The 24,476-nt window shown below is 36.4% G+C and overlaps 2 protein-coding genes across 4 annotated transcripts in view; one reads left to right on the top strand and one right to left on the bottom strand.

Moving 5' to 3' along the window:
• LOC127837834 (galactosylceramide sulfotransferase-like) overlaps positions 1-15,202 on the top strand; it is a 29,880-nt gene extending 14,678 nt beyond the window's left edge. For all 3 annotated transcript variants that reach the window (XM_052365237.1, XM_052365227.1, XM_052365247.1), the window contains exon 2: positions 9,166-15,202. In XM_052365237.1, coding sequence (XP_052221197.1) covers positions 9,166-10,282 — 1,117 coding nt within the window. In that variant the 3' untranslated portion in view covers positions 10,283-15,202. The remainder of the gene's footprint in view (positions 1-9,165) is intronic.
• Positions 15,203-19,286: 4,084 nt separating this feature from the next.
• Positions 19,287-24,476, bottom strand: LOC127837802 (uncharacterized). Its single transcript, XM_052365199.1, has 2 exons — positions 24,376-24,476; positions 19,287-23,488 (listed from the first exon to the last, which is right to left on the bottom strand). Exon 2 carries the CDS (start codon positions 23,485-23,487, stop codon positions 22,201-22,203), a length of 1,287 nt encoding a protein of 428 aa, XP_052221159.1. The 5' UTR covers position 23,488; positions 24,376-24,476; the 3' UTR covers positions 19,287-22,200.

Genomic DNA, 24,476 nt, shown 5'->3' with positions numbered 1-24,476 from the left:
ATATATCATTTTAAAGGTAAAGACGGATAGAATAACATAAACACATATTTGACATTCAATATATTTTTGCTTTATTATGCCCCCCTTCGAAGAAGAGGGGGTATATTGCTTTGCACATGTCGGTCGGTCGGTCCACCAGGTAGTTTCCAGATGATAACTCAAGAACGCTTAGGCCTAGGATCATGAAACTTCATAGGTACATTGATCATGACTCGCAGATGACCCCTATTGATTTTCAGGTCACTAGGTCAAAGGTCAAGGTCACGGTGATCCGAAATAGTAAAATGGTTTCCGGATGATAACTCAAGAACGCTTATGCCTAGGATCATGAAACTTGATAGGTAGATTGACCATGACTCGCAGATGACCCCTATTGATTTTCAGGTCACTAGGTCAAAGGTCAAGGTCACGGTGATCCGAAATAGTAAAATGGTTTCCGGATGATAACTCAAGAACGCTTATGCCTAGGATCATGAAACTTGATAGGTAGATTGACCATGACTCGCAGATGAACCCTATTGATTTTGAGGTCACTAGGTCAAAGGTCAAGGTCACGGTGACCCGAAATATTAAAATGGTTTCCGGATGATAACTCAAGAATGCATATGCCTAGGATCATGAAACTTGATAGGTAGATTGATCATGACTCGCAGATGACCCCTATTGATTTTCAGGTCACAAGGTCAAAGGTCATGGTCACTGTGACCCGAAATAGTAAAATGGTTTCCGGATGATAACTCAAGTACGCTTATGCATAGGATCATGAAACTTGATAGGTAGTTTGATCATGACTGGCAGATGACCCCTATTGATTTTCAGGTCACTAGGTCAAAGGTCAAGGTCACGGTGACCCGAAATAGTAAAATGGTTTCCGGATGATAACTCAAGAACGCTTATGCCTAGGATCATGAAACTTCATAGGTACATTGATCATGACTGGCAGATGACCCCTATTGATTTTCAGGTCACTAGGTCAAAGGTCAAGGTCACAGTGACAAAAAACATTTACAAAATGGCTGCCACTACAACTGAGAGCCCATATGGGGGGCATGCATGTTTTACAAACAGCCCTTGTTCATATTTTTGTTTAAAACCAATACATTTGTACACTAATTAACAAAATCTCAATCTAAAGTAAGGAAGGATATGCACTACCGTAAGTTGAATTAATACAAAGCTATATATATATATACAAGGTCAAGTTAGCAACATTAAACAGAAAATTATTGTCAGAAAACAACAAATGAGTTATTATTCAACTGCATTTTTTGATAATTTTCCAAAACAAAATTATAAAAATAACTAAACTGAACTACTTTTTAAAAATCCAGGTATGGTGGATAATAAGAGTCACCATTCTATTTCAAGGGCTAAACAATTTTGCTTTAACCAAATGGAAAATTTTAAACCATCCCAAATTGAAAGAAATTGCAGACGACATATAAAATTGTAAATAAATATAAAGAAATAGGTTTGGCTGGGTAGAAATCATTGTGATAAGAGGAGATATTGCTCATCAATAACAAGATTGTATGAGTATTGTGCAGACGACTCTAGAAATCATAGTTTTACATAGAAATACACAGCTAGGTATCATAGTTTTTTCTTTCTTCCTTCCTGAACAACTACTGTCCTTGTACCGTTTTGAATAATGTGTTCCTTTTGGCAAACCGAATCTTTTTGTCCTTCTATCCATTTTGAAAGCGTGGCACTCGCTATGCTCCGTAGAAATAACGTGCATTACAAATCGGTCGAAATCACGTGAAGTAGTAAGAAAACCTGGTATGTGTATACACATACCTGAGAAAACACATTATTATTTTGACAGTTGGTCGCGACTAGTAAAACAACTGTTAACATTAATCAGGAAGAGATCGCGCTTAATAACAGAAATGATCACACAGAGATATAATCACTTACCCCATTTCAAATATTTTCCAGCTGAAAACCACACGTCTTTTTTTAGTGTATTTGTATTGTTTTTCTGGAGCCGAAGTGCATCTCACATAATATCCATCCGACTTCCGTTGTTTTCACTTTCGTTATTAAAAACTTCGTTTAAAAGAATTATTTTTACATTTAGGTTGTTGAAGCGAATTATTATTATATATTATCAATAAACAAGAAATATCTTTAAAAAAGATATACGGCATTGATTGTGGTTGGAGTTTATGGAAGGTAAAGATTTAAATGAATGAGATCAAGGATAGCTTATATCTTTTTCTGTGCAGTTTTTAGCTGCATCAAACGCAGTACGGGATGTTACGCGGAGTTTTCGCGGCTTATTTTACATTATTACATATTGCTGGTCATAAACCTATAGATACAAAACAGAAAACCAAAGTCAACCGGCCACACGCGAAGTCTCCGTACATATTTTAAATATGTATACGCGCGTTCTTCGAACAAACCTGTTTGAGTGGTTTATCGGGCATTGCTACGTGTATTTGATTCGATTATTAACAGTATCGAGAATCATCGCGCTCATACTTAATACATTAGTCAATATGCTGCAATAATACATTAGTAAATATGATGGAATAATTCTTGTTAATTAATTAAAAAAAATATTTATCATGGTATTGTTAAAAACACATTAAGAATCTATTATTGACATGCCATAAAATAATATCGCTGGATATCTTCATTTCACATCTTTCTGGTGGTAAAGAAAATTCCAGTTCACCTAGTTCACGCTATAGCGTTTTTATTATATAACTATTATGTTACTGACCGCGAACTCCGAACAGCACATAAGGTCTGACCTGTATATAAACTCTGACATTCAAACCGCGAACTGACCCTTATACCTCGCGGGTTGAAATGCAATACATTAAAGTAAGGCATCGCTTCCACTGCTCTTTATACTTTTACATATAACATGTTGACAGGAATATGGAAGTCAGTACTAAATATGAGAACATGGCGTTTAAGTACACAACGTTCTCGCGTTGAAAATCCTCTGAAAATAAAAGGTGCACGCACAAACTGTATTGATGTCGAGATTGAGTGTAAAACTGTTCTATCTATTAAGCCTTTTTTTAGAGATAAAACTGTTTCATGCTGAACACGCAGTAAAACAGTGTTACAAAGACGCGGACATGTTTCCAATGTTCTAGTGGTATTATCAAATCAGCCAATGCAGTCAATGAAGTGTATTCATCTGTACTTGGCCGCGGGAAGTTTTATATGAATTCTATTGGACGCTAACAAAGGTCAGGCTAAGGTGAAAAGCTGGCGTATACAGCTAACGCCGAAAAAGTATACCTTGATGAATTGAACGGAGTTTCGTACCGATCTTTCCTTCAGTCTGTAAGCGTACTATTTTGTGCGCAATAATACAAGTACATGTGATTGGACAACAATTGTAAACATTGGCGAAATGTTTCTTACAAAGTTATTTTTGGAGTGTTTATAAGTCTGATCATGCAGTTTGCACACATCAACGGAAAGATTACAACCCAATGCATTTGCCATCGTCAACCGTTTGGAATGTCAATAAGGCGATGAGTGAGTTTTTAGCATGTTTCTTTCAATTTTATTAATCTAAAAATGGCTGCCCCCATCGTCAAGAAATGACATGTGTTCGAGTTTTGATATTTCTAGATATGTAAAAAAAAAAACTATTCAAGCGTAACTTGCCCTCATCAATGTCGATATTATTAACTAGCTATATAATTTTCCACCGAAATACGTTGAATAAACATCATTGAGATTTTTTAAAATATTGTCTATTTTTATGTCCCCCACTATAGTAGTGGGGGACATATTGTTTTTGCCCTGTCTGTTGGTCTGTCTGTTGGTCTGTTGGTCTGTCTGTTTGCGCCAACTTTAACATTTTGCAATAACTTGTGCTATATTGAAGATAGCAACTTCATATTTGGCATGCATGTGTATCTCATGAAGCTGCACATTTTGAGTGGTGAAAGGTCAAGGTCAAGGTCATCCTTCAAGGTCAGAGGTCAAATATATGTGGCCAAAATCGCTCATTTTATGAATACTTTTGCAATATTGAAGATAGCAACTTGATATTTGGCATGCATGTGTATCTCATGGAGCTGCACATTTTGAGTGGTGAAAGGTCAAGGTCAAGGTCATCCTTCAAGGTCAGAGGTCAATTATATGTGGCCAAAATCGCTCATTTTATGAATACTTTTGCAATATTGAAGATAGCAACTTGATATTTGGCATGCATGTGCATCTCATGGAGCTGCTCATTTTGAGTGGTGAAAGGTCAAGGTCAAGGTCATCCTTCAAGGTCAGAGGTCAAATATATGTGGCCCAAATCGCTTATTTTATTAATACTTTTGCAATATTGAAGATAGCAACTTGATATTTGGCATGCATGTGTATCTCATGGAGCTGCACATTTTGAGTGGTGAAAGGTCAAGGTCATCCTTCACAAGGTCAATGTCATCCTACAATGTCAAACATCATATAGGGGGACATTGTGTTTCACAAACACATCTTGTTGTGTTTAAATCTTTTTGTATTTTGATTGATTTTGTCGATGGTATGAGATTTTGCTGCACAAAATTGGTAGCAGTTTGAAGGAAAACCACCCTTTTAAGCAAATATGTAAACATTTTCAATGTGGCACTCTTCGTTTAGTCAAATTTGAGTTCAATGCTAGGGGTCCAACATTTTTCAAACTGTGGCCTCTACATGAACCTTAACACTCGCGAAAACGTTGTGTGTGTTGTTTAGCTCGAATATTCAACGAATAGTTATGTATATACTACTCACCGTATGGCCGCGTCTGCGGAATACTCTGGTTAAGGTATCCAACCGTGCCTACAGCATCTGTTTTCTCTGTAAATATTGAATAGAAACTTAAACATTTATTCGGGATAATTTTGTGCGGTCAATGACCAAGTTCCTTTACTTTGACATTCAATTTAGCAGAATTATACCCATTTGTTGCACTTTGAATATTGGTAAAGGTAAACGAGCGACATCACCATAACGTTTTTCTACTATATGTATTCATTTGAAACCCCACACATGTGTTCGGGGCATTATGTGAGGCCATTTTCAATGGCATCTTTTTATTTTCATATACTTTACAACTACGAAACATATTCATTATTCAACTTCAAATATGTCTTTGTTGTCATTATATAAGGTCACTTAGAAAAAACGAACATAAAAGTATCAAAGCGGAAGAATTATCAAGCGCGATATCTTATGGTTTTAAGTATAAAATAGGTTTATAAATTAATTATATAGTACACGGTAAAGTTATAAAAAAATTGTATGTACATTCATGTATAATATGACTTCGCCTGACCACAATCATTTTACAACGTTACCCATTATTGTTTATGTAAAATGTTAAACTGATACGTCATTATATCACGGTGTCTATACCACGTGACTTTGTAGCTCGACTATTATATATGAAATATATATAGTGGAGCTATCCTACTCACCCCGGCGTCGGCGTTAGCGTTAGCGTGAGCGTGAGAATGCAAATGTTAAAGTTTTCGTACCACCCCAAATATTTCCTATGTCCCTTGACATATTGCTTTAATATTTTGCATACTTCTTTACCAACATGACCCCAACCTATAAACAAGAGCAGACATCTGTATCAAGCATTTTGTAAGAATTATGGCCCTTTTTTCACTTAGAATATGCATATTATTGATAAATCTATGTTAAAGTTTGCGTACCACCTCAAATATTTTCAATGTCCCGTGACATATTGCTTTAATATTTTGCAAACTTCTTTTCCAACATGACCCCAATCTATAAACAAGAGCAGACAACTGTATCAAGCATTTTGTAAGAATGATGGCCCTTTTTCTATTTACAATATGCATATTACTTTAGTTACATTGCCATAACTTCTTTATTTATGATCAGATTTTATTAATACTTTGACAATACAACACTTACCTGAATACCACAATGGATTCCACCCAAACAATACCCTACGCCCCAACCCAGAATCCCTGCCCACCCCCTACCCCCCCCCCCCAAAAAAAAATAAATATGTTTTTCCTTTTTTTATTTTTGAAAGATCATCTATAAATGACCACACCCCACATTATACCCCCCTCTCAACCCCTCTAACCCCCCCCCCCCAAAAAAAAAAATTAATAATGTTTTTTTTTTCCTTTTTTATTTTTGACACATCGTCTAATAAATGACCACATGATGGCTTACGTTATACTGTCAAGCACTCGAATGGTCGAGCGCGCTGTCCTCTGACAGCTCTTGTTAAGATCTGTGTTTGGAGAATAAAGCGCGACCCAGTTAACAATTAAAATGATTTCTTTTTAAATATTTCACTATTTTTAATGGGATAAAGTGGAGAGCCCGCTCATTCGTGAGAGTTTTCTATATGTATAACGATCTTTTTAAACAAATAAGTATGTTTTCAGTAAAGTGCAACCGCGCGTTTGAAAATGTCGGATCAGTGTGGGGACTTCCTATTACAAATATCGAATTGTCGCCATCGTACTTTCGCACTATCGCATTGTCTCCCTCTGGATTTTAATGTGTAACCACGATGGCACTAACGGTTTTCCGTAATATAACGATATACTCGTTTGCTGGACAGCTAAATATTTTACCTATTGCTATCAATAGCAATCATTAAAGCGTGTATTTTTCACACACTAATAACATTGTAACTCTATCTATGCTAGATATGAATATAATATTTGAATTGAATTAAAAAATATCGTTTGCGTGTATATCGTTTAGGCAGTTAAAATAATTAAATAGTAGACAACTGACATAGATCGATCCGCATTTTGATTGGTCCAAGGTTGTGTGTCATTATATATCGAAGTGCGTTTAATCGATTGAATTCTGCGAACATGTGCTCTTATTTATCGCTGAGGATAATACTAAAGGTTAAGTCTATATTTGATTTAAACCATGATGATAGACGTCCGACCAACTCTGCCGTTTGTTCTCCTGTATGTTACCTAAAAGGGTATCATCCTATTTTGTTCTTGAACTAAAATTTATTACCATACCAGTTTTCCTTACTGTTATTTTCATTCACATTGTAAAGTAATTTATGACGTATCACGTGTGACGGAATTTCTGTATAAACTAAACTCTCTGGATTTTAGTAACACCAATTCGGAGATGGTTGTTATACCCCCATTACTGGTAATGGGGGCTATATATGAGTCACTTTGTCGGTCTGTCGGTCGGTCTGTCGGTCTGTCCCGCAATTTCATCCGATCTTCACCAAACTTGGTCACAAGTTATATCTAGATGATGTTTAGGTCAAGTTTGAATATGGATCATGCCAGGTCAAAAACTAGGTCACGGGGTCACTTAGTGTTTTTTAAACCGAAAGTTTATCCAGACCATAACTATGTCATTTATCGTTAGATTTTAAAATGACTTGGTACATTTGTTCACCATCATGGGACGGTGTTTCGTGTAAAAAAAGTACGTTGATATCTCCAATGTCAAGGTCACACTCGGAGTTTAAAGGTCAAATGCTTTTCCGGGCCATGACTTTGTCATTTATGGTGAGATTTTAAAATCATTTGGAAAATGTGTTCATCATCATTGGACGGTGTGTCGCGCGAAAGAATTACGTCAATATCTCGAAGGTCAAGGTCACACTTTGAGTTCAAAGATCATAAATTATCTTGTCCGGGCCATAACTATGTGATTCATTGTGAGATTTAAAAATCATTTGGCATATGTGTTCACCATCATTGGACAGTGTTTGGCGCGAAAGAATTACGTCGATATCTACAAGGTCAAGGTCAAACTTTGAGTTCAAACGTCAAAAATGGCCATAAATGAGCTTGTCCGGGCCATAACTATGTTATTCATTTTGAGATTTTAAAATCATTTGGCGCATTTGTTCAACAAGATTGGACGGTGTGTCACGCGAAAGAATTACGTCGATATCTCAAAGGTCAAGGTCACACTTTGAGTTCAAAGGTCAAAAATGGCCATAAATGAGCTTGTCCGGGCCTTTACTATGTCGCTTATTGTGAGATTTTAAAATCATTTGGCACATTTGTTCACCATCATTGGACGGTGTGTCGCGCGAAAGAATTACGACGATATCTCCAAGGTCAAGGTCACACTTTTAGTTCAAAGGTCAAAAATGGCAATAAACGATCTTGTCTTGGCCATAACTATGTCATTCATTGTGAGATTTTAAAATGACTCTGTACATTAATTTTGTTCACAGTCATTGCACGGCGTGTCATGTGGAAGAATTCAAGAGTTCAAGGGTCAAAATTGCTATAAATGATAATGGCATAATAATTCTTAAAAATTGCCATACATTAGATTCTCATGTTTTGCCAAGACAGCATGCAAAATAGTCTGTGTCAATGCGGCACGTGGGGGTAAACGTCACGGCTGTGACAAAGCTCTAGTTTATTAAACAGTAAGATATTTATACTTTTATTGCGTAATTTTATTGATATAAAATGGGATTAAAGTTGTTATTAAGGTGAGCGTGTCGTCTACTTAATTATATTTAAGGGTTTATTTGTAGAAACGATATGTTATATTACTCTTACCAACTGTTTACTTATTGTTATTAAACTCGTCCGTATATCGGCACAGAACAACATTGACCTGTCTTAATGCACAAAACTAATATTCCAAGCTAGTTTCATGAAAATCTATTAAAGGGTATCGGAGAGATGAAGTTGACAAGAAAGTATTGCGTACAGACTGACAGACGGAGAGATGAACGGAATTTTCTTACCCCTAACCCTATTTAGTGGGGGTTTACAAACCCGAGCACTTGTTTGTTCAATACGCTGGTCTAGAATATGTGGTTCATGTGATAACAAAGCTTCGTTATGGCAAAGGCGATCACTGGTTCGGAATCGTTAATGAAATAACCGAGTGTCCACTCACATTAAAATTTTTACCTGATCAAGCGCACATTACGTTTGTGTGACTTCTGAGCATACTTAGGGACACACACATGAGTTCCGAGTATCGCCTTTATATATCCGTTCTACTTAAAAGTTATATCTTGATCTTCAAAATTTCAGACCCGAATTACAATTACCCCACGATAAAATTTGTACAAATGCGTTGATTTCGTGTTAATAACATTAAGAACAGCTTGAATGTTAAGCACATTCATATTGAAATAATGTTGGTCTGAAAACTATAATTATTGCCCTATATAATTATTTCTTCTTTTTTCAGGGCCAGGTGTTGTTTCATCCTTCTTGCGGTACTCATCATCGTTTCACTCGTATGCACACACGATCTCATATTCAACATTTCGCATTACGTAGCTAGATCATGGAACATTTCCCAACCAGAAGTTCGCCATATTGGATTCTTGAAAGTTCACAAAGCAGGCGGTAGTACGATTCAGAATATACTCTTTCGATATGGATTACATCGAAATGTGACATTTGTCATACCAAAGACAGGGTACAAATTTTCGACGCCATTTTCTAAAACCACTTCAATTTTAAATAATAAAAGAGGTGAATATTATGACATCTTAGCAATTCATTCAGTGTATAATGAAACTTCGTATTCTCGTTTGTTGCCTGCTGATGCTGCAAATATAGCCATAATTAGAAACCCCCTTGAACTCTTTGTGTCAGCCGCCTACTACCACAGAGACGTATGGCACGTGCCGTATTTGAAAAGGGTGCCCACAGACAACTATGTCCAAAATCTCATACGCTATCCGGAATTGTACGACAATCAGGTTTTAAGTCTCACAAGAAACAGCATGGCGATGGATTTTGGATTTCCATCAGACCTTCACCCGACTGAAGAAAGTGTGATTCTCAATTTTTTAAACTATCTAGACAAACGATTCGATTTAGTTTTAGTAGTTGAATTTTTTACTGAATCTCTTGTTTTGCTCAAGCGTCTTCTGCACTGGAAATTGCAAGACATTGTGTACATTCCTCAAAATACAAATACTCACCCAGCATTACCCGAACTAAACCTTACCTCGTCTGACGTGGACAAGTTTGAACTCAGGAATTTTCTTGACAAGAAGTTGTACGATTATTTTTTGAAAATATTTAAACAAAAGACACACGCTGCCGGGCACGATTTCTTTGAAGAGGTCGGCCATTTTGAAAACGTTATTGCAAACGTCACTGCGTTCTGTGTGTTCAAAGAGAGAGATGGTTCAGAGATGGTTGTACCTGATTCATACTGGAGTGAGAAATTTGCTGTCAAGCCTTCTGACTGTAGGGAAATGCTCATAACGGAGCTCGAATATATCGACAAAATTCGGTCCAAAATAATGCCAACTTTAAGAGGATTGACGACTAAGTATTGGACACCATAGCGAAATGTCACGACATGTGTCAATCATTGGATCGCTGTGTTACATGTCGGCAGCAGCGTTAAATCGGTGTTGTCGTGGAATTACGTAAATAGGTATTCTAAGTATTATTTAATTGTAATACCGATTAACTAAATAAACATGTATGAATTAACATCGTCACATTCGACCGCATGGTTTAACTTCAATGCGCTATGCATGCAAAGGGGCATTTGTACAATTTCACATTTCGGTTTGTGTCTGCCACATATTCCATATTCAAACAAAAATATATAATATATAGCCAATAAATAAGGATGAGGTCGATCTTGGGTGGGAACAGTTGTTTTACATTTTTTCTAAATAGTTGTTACACTATTTTAGCGTTATAGGGCGATTCTTTTGAAGAATATTCATTTTCGTCTTTAACACCTTTTTGCAAACTAAATCTTATGTTTTTCAATTCTTCGTCCTCAGAAGTCACAAGATGCCTGACATGCTCTTCGTTAGCGTATGTTCCGAATTAAGCGTCAACATAAGTCCAAACGCATTTAAATGCGTACGTATATATGACAAGAAAACCCGAGCTGCTTGTGCGTTAAGTATCGGTCCAGATTTGCCTGCGCATTTCCGCATGGGCTGATTTGGGACGACGCTTACCACTTTAATGGGGATTTTTGAAAGTCTCTTTTAAACGAAAATGAAGTTTAGGAGGAAAGTATCGTCCCAGATAAGACTAGGCCGACTACATATGCTAATCTGGGACTATACTTTATGCTTATGCATTGCATCTGCTTTTCTAAGAGCGAGGCTAATTTTAATATACCATCTGGTAAGCTTGCATATTAAGCTCCGCCCAAAACTTGCAGTTACTAAATACCGAACTGACAAAAGTCGCCTTCACCGTGACATAGTCGATGTGGTGAATGGCTAGCGACCGGGAGGTCATTGGATCGATCGCAACTGTGTGAGAGGTTTTAAGATTTCTACATATTAGGAAACGGACTTGAGAGAATGTCATTAAGCCTTATTCTTTTGATGCAATAGAGCTGAAACAAATAGATTTAAAATATTACAATGACGCTTAAAATAATGTATTATTTTAATTAGTTATTATACCATGTTTCGGATTGTTATTTTATTTAGAAGCGTGTATCAACAGTGGTATTGGTAGCCGCCAGATTTAAATATACTTCATGATATACATGACATGACAAACGTGTACTTATTTGTGTTGATAATACTCTGGGCTTACATGATACTTTGATATTGTTTTGATATTTGTTATTGTTGAGTTGACCTTTTTCCTTGGAATTTGGCTAGTATGGTAATCAGAATATTTTTGTAAATAATTTATTGCAACATTGTGATGAAAATGGTATTCTTCAGATGTTTTAACAAATTATAAAAGAACGTTTTTACCTCGTGACTTGTATTTCTCAATGAATCTCTTTCTATATACATTATCTTGATATTCAATAGTAGAACTTCTTTGTATGGGAGACAACCCGGATGTTAATTTGTAAACCTATCATATGATTTTGTATTTTTTATGGTGGTATTATGTATTGTCTTCCACATGTGATAAACAAAAGAGTGATTGCTTAATCTAGTCTAGCTTAACACGTATTTGTTGAACTATACATAAATTTATTTATTTTATATTTATTTTCCAGTATTTATAAAAATATAAGATTTGACGTACATATTGTTTCACTGCTGGTGGAACGAGAAATACCGTTTGTTTTCAACTCAGCTTAGCACTAAAGAGTGAACTATCGTGGTCATCATATGGGTCGTGTTCTAAGAAAACTTGGCATGATGCATGTGCGTAAAGTGTCGTCCCAGATTAGCCTGTTCATTCCGCACTTGCTAACAGGGACGACACTTTCCGTTTTTATGACATTTTACGTTTAAATGAAGTTATTTTTAGCAATACTCCAATTTAGGCGGAAAGTGTTGTCCCTGATTAGAGTGTGCGGACTGCACAGGCTAATCTGGGACGACACTTTACGCACATGCATTTTGCCCAGTTTTCTCAGAGTGCGACTCATATGTCTGCGGCTGCCAAGTCGTGCGTCGTCGTGTTAATTTAACTTTAAGCTCATTAACATTGCTGGTGTTCACGAATAATGCCGTTTATTTTCAGCTTACATAAGCATGACATATTTAATCTTAACTATTTCAAGTCCTTGTTTCAATACTTGTCATGTATGGTCACCAGGCTTTAAAATGTGTGTATCTTAGACCCAGGTGAGCGATGGAGGACAACGTGTCGTCTTGTGTTTTTGAGGCGAGAAAATCGCGAGTTGGTAAACATTATCCCAACAACAATAGACAATAAATTAACAATAACTTAGAAAAATTACTTTCATTAAATTATACCAGTTTTTACAGTGTTTACATAATTGCTCAAATTGAAATGTATTTCAGCCATAAATTAGCCTCTTTTACTTAAACGGTTGTATATTACTGTTACGTACGTACCGGTATATATGGTTCCTATCTGAAATGGTTGTATATCAATCGTACCTTTGCATGCTATGTTTAAGTATTAACCGGTAGATTTGGCTAGTACATATGACGGTTGAATGTTATGTTAAAGTATTAACCGGTATATTTTGTTTGTACCTCTGACGTGTTAATGTTATGTTTAACTTTAAACCAGTTATTTGGTTCTTACCTTTAAAGGTTGTATGTAAAATTTAAGTATTACGTATTACAAGTATATTTGGGTCGTCCCTTTTTATGTTACGGTGAATTATTAACCGGTACTTTTGGTTCGTGCCTTTTACGGTTGTATTGCACGGTAGATTATATACCTGTATATATTGGTGTTGCTTGAACGGTTTGATGACACAGTGAAGTATATACCGTTGTTTATTGTTCTTACATTTAACGGTTGTAAACTTAAAATATTCTCTTAAACAACTATCTAGTCCAGTGCGTGCACATTGTTGTTTTTTTCAATTTCAATAAATGTCATGACCACGAACCCTTATACGGTACATCTTTGTAGAGTTGATTCGAAACGTCACAACGGATCAAGCGATAGTATTGATTTATTAGCGTTTTAATTATGATTTTTTTCGTGAAGGAAGTAGTCATGTGTTTGATATATAATTGAGCCTTGTTCTGAGAAAACTAGTCTTAATGCATGTGCGTAAAGTGTCATCCCAGATTAGCCTGTGCAGTCCGCACAGGCTTATCAGGGACGACACTTTCCGCTTTTATGGTATTTCTAGTTTCAAGGAAGTCCCTGCTTACCGAAAATCAAGTTTAGGCGGAAAGTGTCGTCCCTAATTAGCCTATGCGGACTGCACAGGCTTCTCTGGGATGACACTTTACGCACATGCATTAAGCCCAGTTTTCTCAGAACACGACTCTTTTAATCAATCAGCAAAGTGATACCTGAAACAGATCAATAATTGTCGACGTTTTATGCGAAATCCTTCCGTTTAACTCTTTTAAAATGTTTTTAAAACGATGGAAAAGCATGAAATAACATAAAAATATGTTGCTTGTAAGAGGGTAATGGATTTGTGCTCACTGTTGATCATAGAAAATAAATATGTTAGATATATTTAAATATTTTTTATTTATATTTTAAAAATATATTTCTCTGATAACTCGTTGATAAAAAAAACGATAATCTACCAAAACTAACATGCTTTCTTGTGATAAATCGTTTAAGATCACGGTGTAAAATTTGAAACTTCTAGTTCAAAACGGCGAAAAGAAGAACATATAATTTTCAATGCTTGAGTTTATGTTATTTTTATTCCATGATGATGATTCCCTCGACAAAAAAGTCCAGTTGAACTAGTGTAATATGTAGACTAAAGGTGGAATAAAATTGATATTTTTTAAACCAAGAAATATCCTCAATAAATTCGAAACTTTGAATTATACTCAAAATTGCTCATATGGTTAATTTAAAAAGAAAGAACAGACTCGACCGTATTTTTAATTAAGTATAAACTGTTATGGTGAGTGTAGAATGTTTGCCTCTAGTTAAAAAGCATCTCAGGCCAATAATTCCAGGGAATTATGTTGTCATGTCTGTGTAAATTATTGTGTAGTTCACTATTAATTATTGTGTTTATGTTTTTATTATAATTTGGGTTTTGGGTGCTTATCGGCCAAAAAAGAACGAGAGCCAATGCGCTCTTTTATTGCTCCCTTGTGTATATAATGTTTAAATGGCCATTTATATATGCGAGATTGTCTTTATTGTTTAACAGTTTTAATGCATGTTCGTGTTGCGGACGGGAATGTTCATGTTTATTGATATAGTTTGTTCTCCGTTTTGCACCAATTATAAGACCGTTTGTATTGTTTTGAGATTGCCGTTCACAGCATTACTAATAGAAGCAAGATAGATACTCAAAATCAACAAATATTTCGTAAAATAAGGTTTTACCCTAAACAAATCAGTGTTCCTTATAGCCATAGCCAAATTTGCAACGCTAGATGTGGCGGCCACATAGATTTAATGATATACAAAATGCTCGGGTTTTGTGTGTCACAATATATTCCATTTGAATTTCACGCAACGATATCCGAGCATTTACGAGCGTACGCGATAATGGCGTCGGGCAGCGTCGGAAGCACTACGTACCGGTAGTTCTCACAAGCTGCCCGCAGCCAATCTCGCATTCGCTCTTATATGTTCGGATATCGCGGGAAATTCACATGGAATATACTGTCACACAAAAGTATAAAATTAGCATTTTGTATCAGCCCACATCCAGCGTTGAAATTGCTTTAAGGAGCACTGATGGGTTACCTTTATTTTGCAAAGTATAGAACGAAATATTCGTTGAATTTGAGTATTTATGTGGATTAAAGGCTACATGTTTTTGTTCATTGTTAATGTGTGCCATAAACAATTGTAAGTTTAAAGTTGAAGACAAAAAATAAAGTTTAAATAATGTTTTCTTATACAGTCTTGTGTGATTTTTTATTTGAAATGTATAATAGTTTTTTATATTTTTACTTCAGAAGAAACAAAACGTGCTATATGACGAAGACATAGCTCATTAGCTCATCCCCCCCCCACCTACCCCCCCCCCACCCCCACACTCACTCCGAAAAAAAGGAGTCTAAGAGGGAGGATATTTCAGTTTATTCTGTTACATGCCTTTAAATCGGCCCGATAACCAGGTAACCTAATATCCCAAAAAATATTATGCTAGATGGCCACGTGACCTCGAATATCCGTCAGTTGCTCTCCGCGCATGCGCACGCCTGTACTATTTTCTATTAACAAGAGTTCCGCGGTCGGAGATGACCGCATTGAAGCCGGATTTTTTATTTAAATGACAGGAAAGTACCTTTCGTGTTTTTGTCAATGCAATACTTAAATTACTGAAATATTGTTCAAAGGTCAAAATGAAATGTAAGTACTTTTCAAGGCATGAGCAAAGTTGGAGATTCTAGGTCCAAGCATACCAAAGTTACAACAATTTTAACATTTTAACATTTAAGTTCACAGTGACCTTGACCTTCAAATGAATGACATTGAAATGAATGACCTTGAAATGACCAGTGGTCATCTAAGTGTGCTTGCAAACCTTTACGTCAAGTTTGAGATTCTAGGTCCAAGCATACCAAAGTTATAACAATTTTAACATTGAAGGTCACAGTGACCTTGACCTTCAAATGAATGACATTGAAATGACCAGTGGTCATCTTCTAGTACTGGCCAATCTTTATTTCAAGTTTGAAGACTCTAGGTACAAGCATACCAAAGTTATAACATGAAATAAGAACTTTAACATTTTTACATTCAAGGTCACAGTGACCTTGACCTTCAAATGAATGACCTTGAAATGTCCAGTGGTTACTTACTAGTTCTGGCCAACCTTCATGTCAAGTTTCAAGACTCTAGGTCCAAGCATACCAAAGTTATAACAACTTTAACATTTTTACATTCAAGGTCACAGTGACCTTGACCTTCAAATGAATGACCTTGAAATGTCCAGTGGTTACTTACTAGTTCTGGCCAACCTTCATGTCAAGTTTCAAGACTCTAGGTCCAAGCATACCAAAGTTATAACAACTTTAACATTTTTATATTGAAGGTCACAGTGACCTTCATCTTCAAATGAATGACCTTGAAATGACCAGTGGTCATCTGTTAATCCTGGCCAACCTTCATGTCAAGTTTGAAGACTCTAGGTCCAAGCATACCAAAGTTATACCATGAAATAAGAACTTTAACATTTTTACATTCAAGGTCACAGTGACCTTGACCTTCAAATGAATGACCTTGAAATGACCAGTGGTTACTAACTAGTTATGGCCAACCTTCATGTCAAGTTTCAAGACTCTAGGTCCAAGCATACCAAAGTTATAAGAACTTTAACATTTTTTATATTGAAGGTCACAGTGACCTTGACCTTCAAATGAATGACCTTGAAATGACCAGTGGTCATCTGTTAATCCTGGCCAACCTTCATGTCAAGTTTGAAGACTCTAGGTCCAAGCATACCAAAGTTATACCATGAAATAAGAACTTTAACATTTTCGAGCACGCCGCCACCCCGCCCGCCCGCCCGCCCGCCCCCCCCGCCCGCCCGACAACATCAATCTATAAGCCGAGATTTTTTCGAAAAAAATCCGGCTAATAAAATATACTTGTTTTCAATTAAAGAAAACAACAAAATACATGTAAAGCACTGTTTGTTTAAACATTATTATTTTAATAGCATAATTTCGTCTTTGTGTATTGAATTAATAACGATTGACTCGATTTCTGTGTTGTTTAACAAGATGAAAGCTAGCCTAAGCGTTTTGCATGACGTGACGTAACAATGTTTTTGTTCGCGCGTGTTTTTTTCCCATATTAAATATTTAAACACTCGAAAACTAGATATTTTAGAAACATTTCAACGAATGTGACAGGATAAATAGAATAATAGGTTGGTGACGTGGATGGAGAATGGTTATCTGGCTCGTCGGAGGATCTTATCGGGTGAGCCGAACCCTCCGACTTGCCAGAAAACCATTCTCCATCCACGCCACCAACCTATTATTCTCTATAACTACGTCGGTTGGTTTGTCGGTCGGTCAGTCCGTATAAAATGGTACAAGCAAGGTTGAGAATGAAAATTTAATAAAATAGAAATTTTTCAATTAGTATCAACACTGCTTTCCCAAAACAGTTTATAAAGTGTCATATTACACAATTCAGTTCCACAACACTGTTTCTTCATACTCAATTTAAAAATAGTGTATTTGTTAAGATTATTATACATAGGAACAAGAATATAGACTATGACTTAGATCACTAATTATTTACGGTCAAGCTTGCACATCACAATTCCTGCAAAATTCAGTTTGAAAGAGAAAAAAAACATCACCAAAGCTTACGCGTGTCTCTTTCAATTGTTACATCGATTTCTTTTCAAGTCGTTTGAAATTGACTTTTATAACAGATTAATCACTTTTTAATGTGAGTACGTCTTAACTTCCATTTTTATCAAAACAGTCGAATTTGCTGACCGTTATCTGCGATGTTTATTCGATTTGATCAAATTTAAAAGAGTTGTGATATCTCGTCCCAAACGAGAACCTCAAGAGTAAATCGGAAGGTTGTGGAAACATTTTATCAAATGAATGATGTCTGATGATCGGAATCGCATTTGGAGTTACCCCCCCCCCCCCCAAAAAAAAAAAACAAAGGACAAAATTGTCACAAAACCAGGTTTTCATTGTGAAAAAAAATCTGATAAAGAGAAAACTCAAACTGAACTTTTGAAATGACCAAAAAAATTTAACCCCCTTTGTAATTTTTTTTTTTTAATCTATTTTTAGTCGTGGCGACCTTGACATTGGAGATATTGACGTGATTCTTTCGTGGGACACACCGTCCCATGATGGTGAACAAATGTGCCAAATGATTTTAAAATCTCACAATGAATGACATAGTTATGGCCAGGACAAGCTCATTTATGGCCATTTTTGACCTTTGAACTCAAAGTGTGACCTTGACCTTGGAGATATCGACGTAATTATTTCGCGCGACACACCGTCCAATGATGGTGAACAAATGTGCCAAATGATTTTAAAATCTGACGATGAACGACATAGTTATGGCTCGGACAAGCTCATTTATGGCCATTTTTGACCTTTGAACTCAAAGTGTGACCTTGACCTTGGAGATATCGACGTAATTATTTCGCGCGACACACCGTCCAATGATGGTGAACAAATGTGCCAAATGATTTTAAAATCTGACAATGAACGACATAGTTATGGCCCGGACAAGCTTATTCCGCCAGCCAGCCAGCCCGCCAGCCAGCCCGCCCGCATTCGCCAATCTAATAACCAGTTTTTTCCTTCGGAAAACCTGGTTAAAAATAATAATAATAATATCCTCCGGAGTTTGGTATTATTTGAATCGATCTAAAATATCGGACACTAAACAATGTGCGAAAAATTCTCGCACCTGTTTAAGATTGTGGTGCGAACTACTTCCACAATGCTTATATTGAAACTTCAATTTGCCATCAATCTGAAGTGTAGATACGCAAGGCTGGTTAAGCAAAATGAACCAAACACGTCTAAGTTATTCGCATTTGAGCATATATGAAAAAGAAGTGCGGGTTTTGTAAGTCACGTTTATGACCACTGGTTTACATTTAAAAATGAAATGTGTCTACTAGTTCTAGTGATGAAATATTGCACACTTTACCCCTCATTGAACTTCGTGAGTGTTCGCGCAAATCCTGGTAATTAAGGCGCTGTAAGAAAGGATGAATAAAAATAGCAATGAGTCGCGTTCTGAGAAAACTGGGTTTAATTCACGAGCGTAAAGTGTCGTCTCAAATTAGCCTGTGCAGTCCAATCAGGGACGACACTTTCCGCTTAAACTAGATTTTTGCTAAGAAGAGAAAATACCATAAAATCGGAAAGTGTCGTCCCTGATTAGCCCGTGCGACACTGCGCACATGAATTAAGCCCAGTTTTCTCAGAACGCGGCTCAACTGTTGTTTTTTTTTAACAAGCGTGTTGATACGGAGTCTTTTGTGAATTTATTAATCTCGTTGTAGCGTCAATAATAACAAAAACGCATCAAACCAAAGAGCAAACAGCACACTATTTACTTCATATAAACACACATGTTTATTTATACGAGATAAACTGCTAGCCGTATACTGGTATATGATTTATGAACTTTGTTATAACAAAAAATAAAAAAGCCTAAGCGCAAACTCCTGATATAAACATAAAATAACCTGAAGGCAAATCCACTTATAAATATAAACGAGAACAGGTCAAGTCGCTGATTTACGCATACAAGTACGTGCTATCTCATTTTACTGTTGCTGAAAGGAATAGTTTTAAATGTTAATTAAGTTGAAAGATCCACACAACGGAAATGACAGGTAACGCTGGCAAAGCTAGACAGAAATGAATAGACATAAAGTATGAAAACTGAATATCGCAATAAAATTAACTTGTATATACACATATAAAAGGTAACTATACACATATAAAAGGTAACTACGAAATCTTCTGAATGCGTGAACTAGTTGTTGTTTTTTAAATTGAATCGGAATGTTATATCAAAACAGTGTTGCGCATATCCTCAATGAACGAAGTTGACATGTATGAGACCAAAAAAAATCGGCTCTGAGGAACAAAACGTAATACTGTACAGTTTACTGGAAACATAAAACCCTACTAAATAAACATTAGCAACATATTCTGGGATGTAATTAAACAAGAGGGTCATGATTGCCCTGTATCGCTCCACTGTTTTTTATTGCGAAAAAAACGTGAAATGCGCATGAACTATAAGATGTCACTACATACCAAATTTGATGGCCCTAGGCCCAATGGTTATGGACAGAAAGATTTTTAAAGTTTGCACAAAAGAGGCTTTATATAAGCATATTTTCAGTTTTGAGACCCCCGGGGCACGGTCAAATATTAACCCAGGGGAATAATTTGAACACATTTGGTAGAGGACTTTTAGATGTCACTACATACCAAATTTAGTAGCCCTAGGCTCTATATTTATGAACAAGAAGATTTTTACAGTTGGCACAAAATAGGCCTTATTTAAGCATATATTTATTTTTTTGACCCCCGGGGCAGGGTCAATTTTACCGCAGGGGCATAATTTGAAAAAACTTGGTAGAGAACTTTAAGATTTTAATACACACCAAATTTGGTAGAAATATGCCCAATGGGTATGGACAAGATGATTTTTAAAGTTTGCACAAAATAGGCCCAATATAAGCATATTTTCAATTTTGTGACCCCTGGGGAACGGTAAAATTTGATCCCAGGGGCTTAATTTGAACAAACTTGGTAGAGGACTATTAGATGTCACTACAAACCAAATTTGGTAGCCCTATGCCATATGGTTATGGACAGAATTTTTTTTTAAGTTTGCACAAAATAGGCCTTATTTAAGCGAATGTTCATTTTTGTGACGCCCGGGTCAGAGTCAAATTTGACCCAAGGGGCATAATTTGAATAAACTAAGTAGAGCACTATTAGATGTCACTACATACCGAATTTGGTAGCCCTAGGCCCTACGGTTATGGACAAAAAGATTGTTAAAGTTTGCATAAAATAGGCTTTATATAAGCATATGTTCATTTTTGTGACCCCCGGGGCAGGGTCAACTTTGACCCCAGGGGCATAAATTGAACAAACAAAGTAGAGAACTATTAAATGTCACTACATACCAAATGTGGTAGCACTAGGCCCAATGGTTATGGACAAGAAGATTTTTAAAGATTGCCCAAAATAGGCTTTATATAAGCATATGTTCAATTTATTGACCCCCGGGGCGGGGTTAAATATGACCCCAGGGGCATAATTCGAACAAATTTGAAAGAGCTTCACCCCAGGAACAGTTGTGAGAAGTTTTATCAGAATTGGACTTGTAGTTTAGCAGAAGAAGATGTTTAAAGAAAAAGTTAATGCATGCACGCACGCACGACGGACACAGGACCATGACATAAGCCCCGCTGGCCTCTGGCCAGTGGAGCTAAAAAACTACGTGAGGTAAAAGCTCTCACCCTTTACAGCATTAAAGTAAACCCTTCATTTGTATATAAATCCAGGTAAGAAAAAAACTATTTGTAAAAAAAAAATGTGACACTCAAAGAAAGGAAATCAGCTGAAAGAAGGAAAAATCACATCCCTGAAATGTATGAGCAATACACGCTGAAATACACTCACAGTTGACACATTTCTCTTTTTTCTTACAATCGTGTACACAAAGTATAAACATGTTTTATAAATGGAATGCAAATGGCATTTTACTATTTAACATTATTGACAATTAGCAATTTCATTGAGGTGTTTCATAACTTCAGCCGGAAAAGCACAAAATATAACAAAAACAATAGATGCTGTATATTATTGCTTGAGAATAACAATATATTCTATACAACAGCACACCTACTGAAATTCATGCAATAAGAGGTCGAAATGGTTATATGTTTACAAAGCCCCCTTGGCCTTAACCATCGGGATGGGAGTCCTTGGTGTTATCATCCTCAATAAATTGGTAAAACTGAACTTAACACCAATATACATTTTAAAATACGAGAACACATAACATGTATGCATTAATTGCTACATAAAAATCATAAGTAATGTTATTTAATAAAAAATATGTCATGATGTCATATGTGTGCAGTAGTTAAAAGTTAAAAAGCTACATGGAATTAAATTTTGCGATCTCGCATTTCAATTAGCTATGTGAGCTTGTTTCTTTAGTCTTTCAAATATTTTCACTATATTGGCACGGGAATATGCATTCTCATCTCAAATAAATCGTGGCTTAAGTGCGCAAAAATAAAAATATGTGCAAGTGGTACCTAATTTATAAACTTTTTAAATATTACATTGCTACATGATAATTCTAGTTATTAAACACATGCTATTTCTTCTTGATTAACAAGCTTTTCCTAAAAATTGTGGAAAACTTCCAACCAAGGCAGCCCTCGTACACTGAAACCCATGTTGGTAGCCATCTTTGCCAGTCCTTCTGTCTCGATATGGTGTTTGTATATCTTTTCCGGAAAATTTAATCCTTTTCGATGGCATTCAGCTTTTACCATAAGCACGCATCCCCCAACACCGTCTAGTGGGACAATTCGTCCTTCCGCTTTAAGGTCAGGTAAAAATATCCGAGAAGAATGGCTATAACCTTCAACAAGGAGAATATCTACGGGTAATGTCTTTTGGTTTTCGATGGACGTCGGCGTCTCTCGCCACGAGTTTCGGTCGTACAACTTTTTGAAGCGCCCTTCCTTATATAAACATGAAGTCACAACAACGTCAGCACGTGCAAATAGCAACTGCTGTATCAGATCTGACGGCAAGTATTTCACATCACTATCAATCCACAACACTTGATCAAAGTGTCCCTTCCTCATTCCCAAAGATAGAAGGTCATTTCGCGCATGCGCCATATGCGCGCGCCTCTCCAACTGGTTCTCTTTAGAATGAATGCGGGTCCAGTCTCCATGAATGCCTCCGGTATAGTTGAAGTGGAATGCGCCAGCGTCACGGAAACCATGGTTCAAAACCAGGTCTTTTGCGAGGAGCTTCGCCCTGTTGAGTGTGAGATCGCTACTGCTATCCTCGCCGAGGTAAACAGAAATGTGAGTGTGTGGATATGTGAGATTTTTGATCGCGTTCATAAATTGTTCAAGTAAATGCTCTACATCACATATTGGCGTGAGAATCACAATGCTTTGATTGTAAAGCACGTGATTACCATGCTTCGGTAGGACAAGATACGGTGATATAAGATCCTCAGACAAATATGGCACAATGTCAATATCAGAAAACTCAGGCACTGGCGGAATGTGGTCTAATGGCAAGTCCGCACTTTTTACAGCTTCGTCCATCCTAAGCTGCTCAGCAGCAATTCTTTTCTTAACATTCTCATTTTCCTGTGTAATGTTTGTCTTCCCTATTTCGTCAAAACTTAAAACCGCGTCCATCTGACGTCCCCTGAGCGTTTTCTTCATCGTGTCTGCCTTATTCGCTTCGTTTTTCTGATACTTATCAAAGTCGTCTCGAATGCGCTTCCAACGCTCGAATTCTGCCCGGTGGACATGGTTTTGATTATTGGAAACCCTGTCATAGAGCACGAGGAGCACGAGGCCAAGGCACGTGACATTGATGATCAGGAAGTAGACAAGCACGCGTCTGGTGCAGAGGCAGCGCCGGGGTACTGTCTTCATTCTGCGTTAAAAAATCAACTGGGGAAAAACTTCAAATAAGCAATGAACACAATTAATAAGCAAAATAAGTTTTTATGGGGCCAACATTTATAAAAGCAAGAATTTAAATGAACTACCTAAACTCTGTTTAGTAAAGCAATGCGGCAAAAGCATAAAATTCGAAATGTTTCACAATACCCCCAAACAAAACAATCCGATCGACGGCTGAATAACTATGATAATATCCGTGATAAAATCCGAGGGCCTGGGGGGTAAACGCACGCATATATTATGCCTGTGTGTGTACATTGCTTTGCATTGAAATTAATTATAAGCAGGACATGTCACTTTATGTTGTAAATCATAAAATTACGTCTGAAACGTATGCAATTAACAGCTAAGGCATTAACACGGCACAATTGCAGCAAAAACATCAGACAAAATAATTGAAATTATAACAATGAATACCAACCGTATGCCTGAATCATCTTTAAATGTTGATGCTGTTTGAAACTTATGCAGGTCATACCGTATGTGATACATGCAAGTATAACAATATTAAAAGAGATTTACTGTATGTCAAACATGTTCTATAATAACTAAGTATTTTCAATGAAAACTTCTTTTCTACTTATATTACCATAGCGATACGAATCTGTTATTTCCCGGTTTGCAGCTCGTAGTGATGTTGACATGTACTACATTGTTTACATGTTTACAGTACACATGCAAATTAATAAAAAGAAAAGGTTTAACGAAAAGTTTTAAAATCATGTTGATAATTATTGAAAATTTCCTAAATTATTGATATGTTTGACAAGCAAAAATGCATTCAAATCCCGTTCAATCAAACATTGTTATTCTACTTAAAATGTTAACACAAAGCATTCATTTATCAGGTAAACCTACCTGTAGAAACAACATCCGCCATTTTTCTCAGGTAAACAAGGGAGGCAACTGGATTAGTTTCAATTCAATTGGTCATCCTTCCTAAGCTTAACAGGCTGAAC

The sequence above is a fragment of the Dreissena polymorpha genome, chromosome 1 (assembly GCF_020536995.1).
Source record: "Dreissena polymorpha isolate Duluth1 chromosome 1, UMN_Dpol_1.0, whole genome shotgun sequence".
NCBI classification, from domain to species: domain Eukaryota; kingdom Metazoa; phylum Mollusca; class Bivalvia; order Myida; family Dreissenidae; genus Dreissena; species Dreissena polymorpha.
Note: the sequence above shows the minus strand (reverse complement) of the source record. Positions and strands in the feature narration are given on the sequence as shown.

Coding starts and splice junctions, on each gene's coding strand:
- LOC127837802 (XM_052365199.1), bottom strand. CDS start 23,487: ATGAAGACAGTACCCCGGCGCTGCCTCTGCACCAGACGCGTGCTTGTC.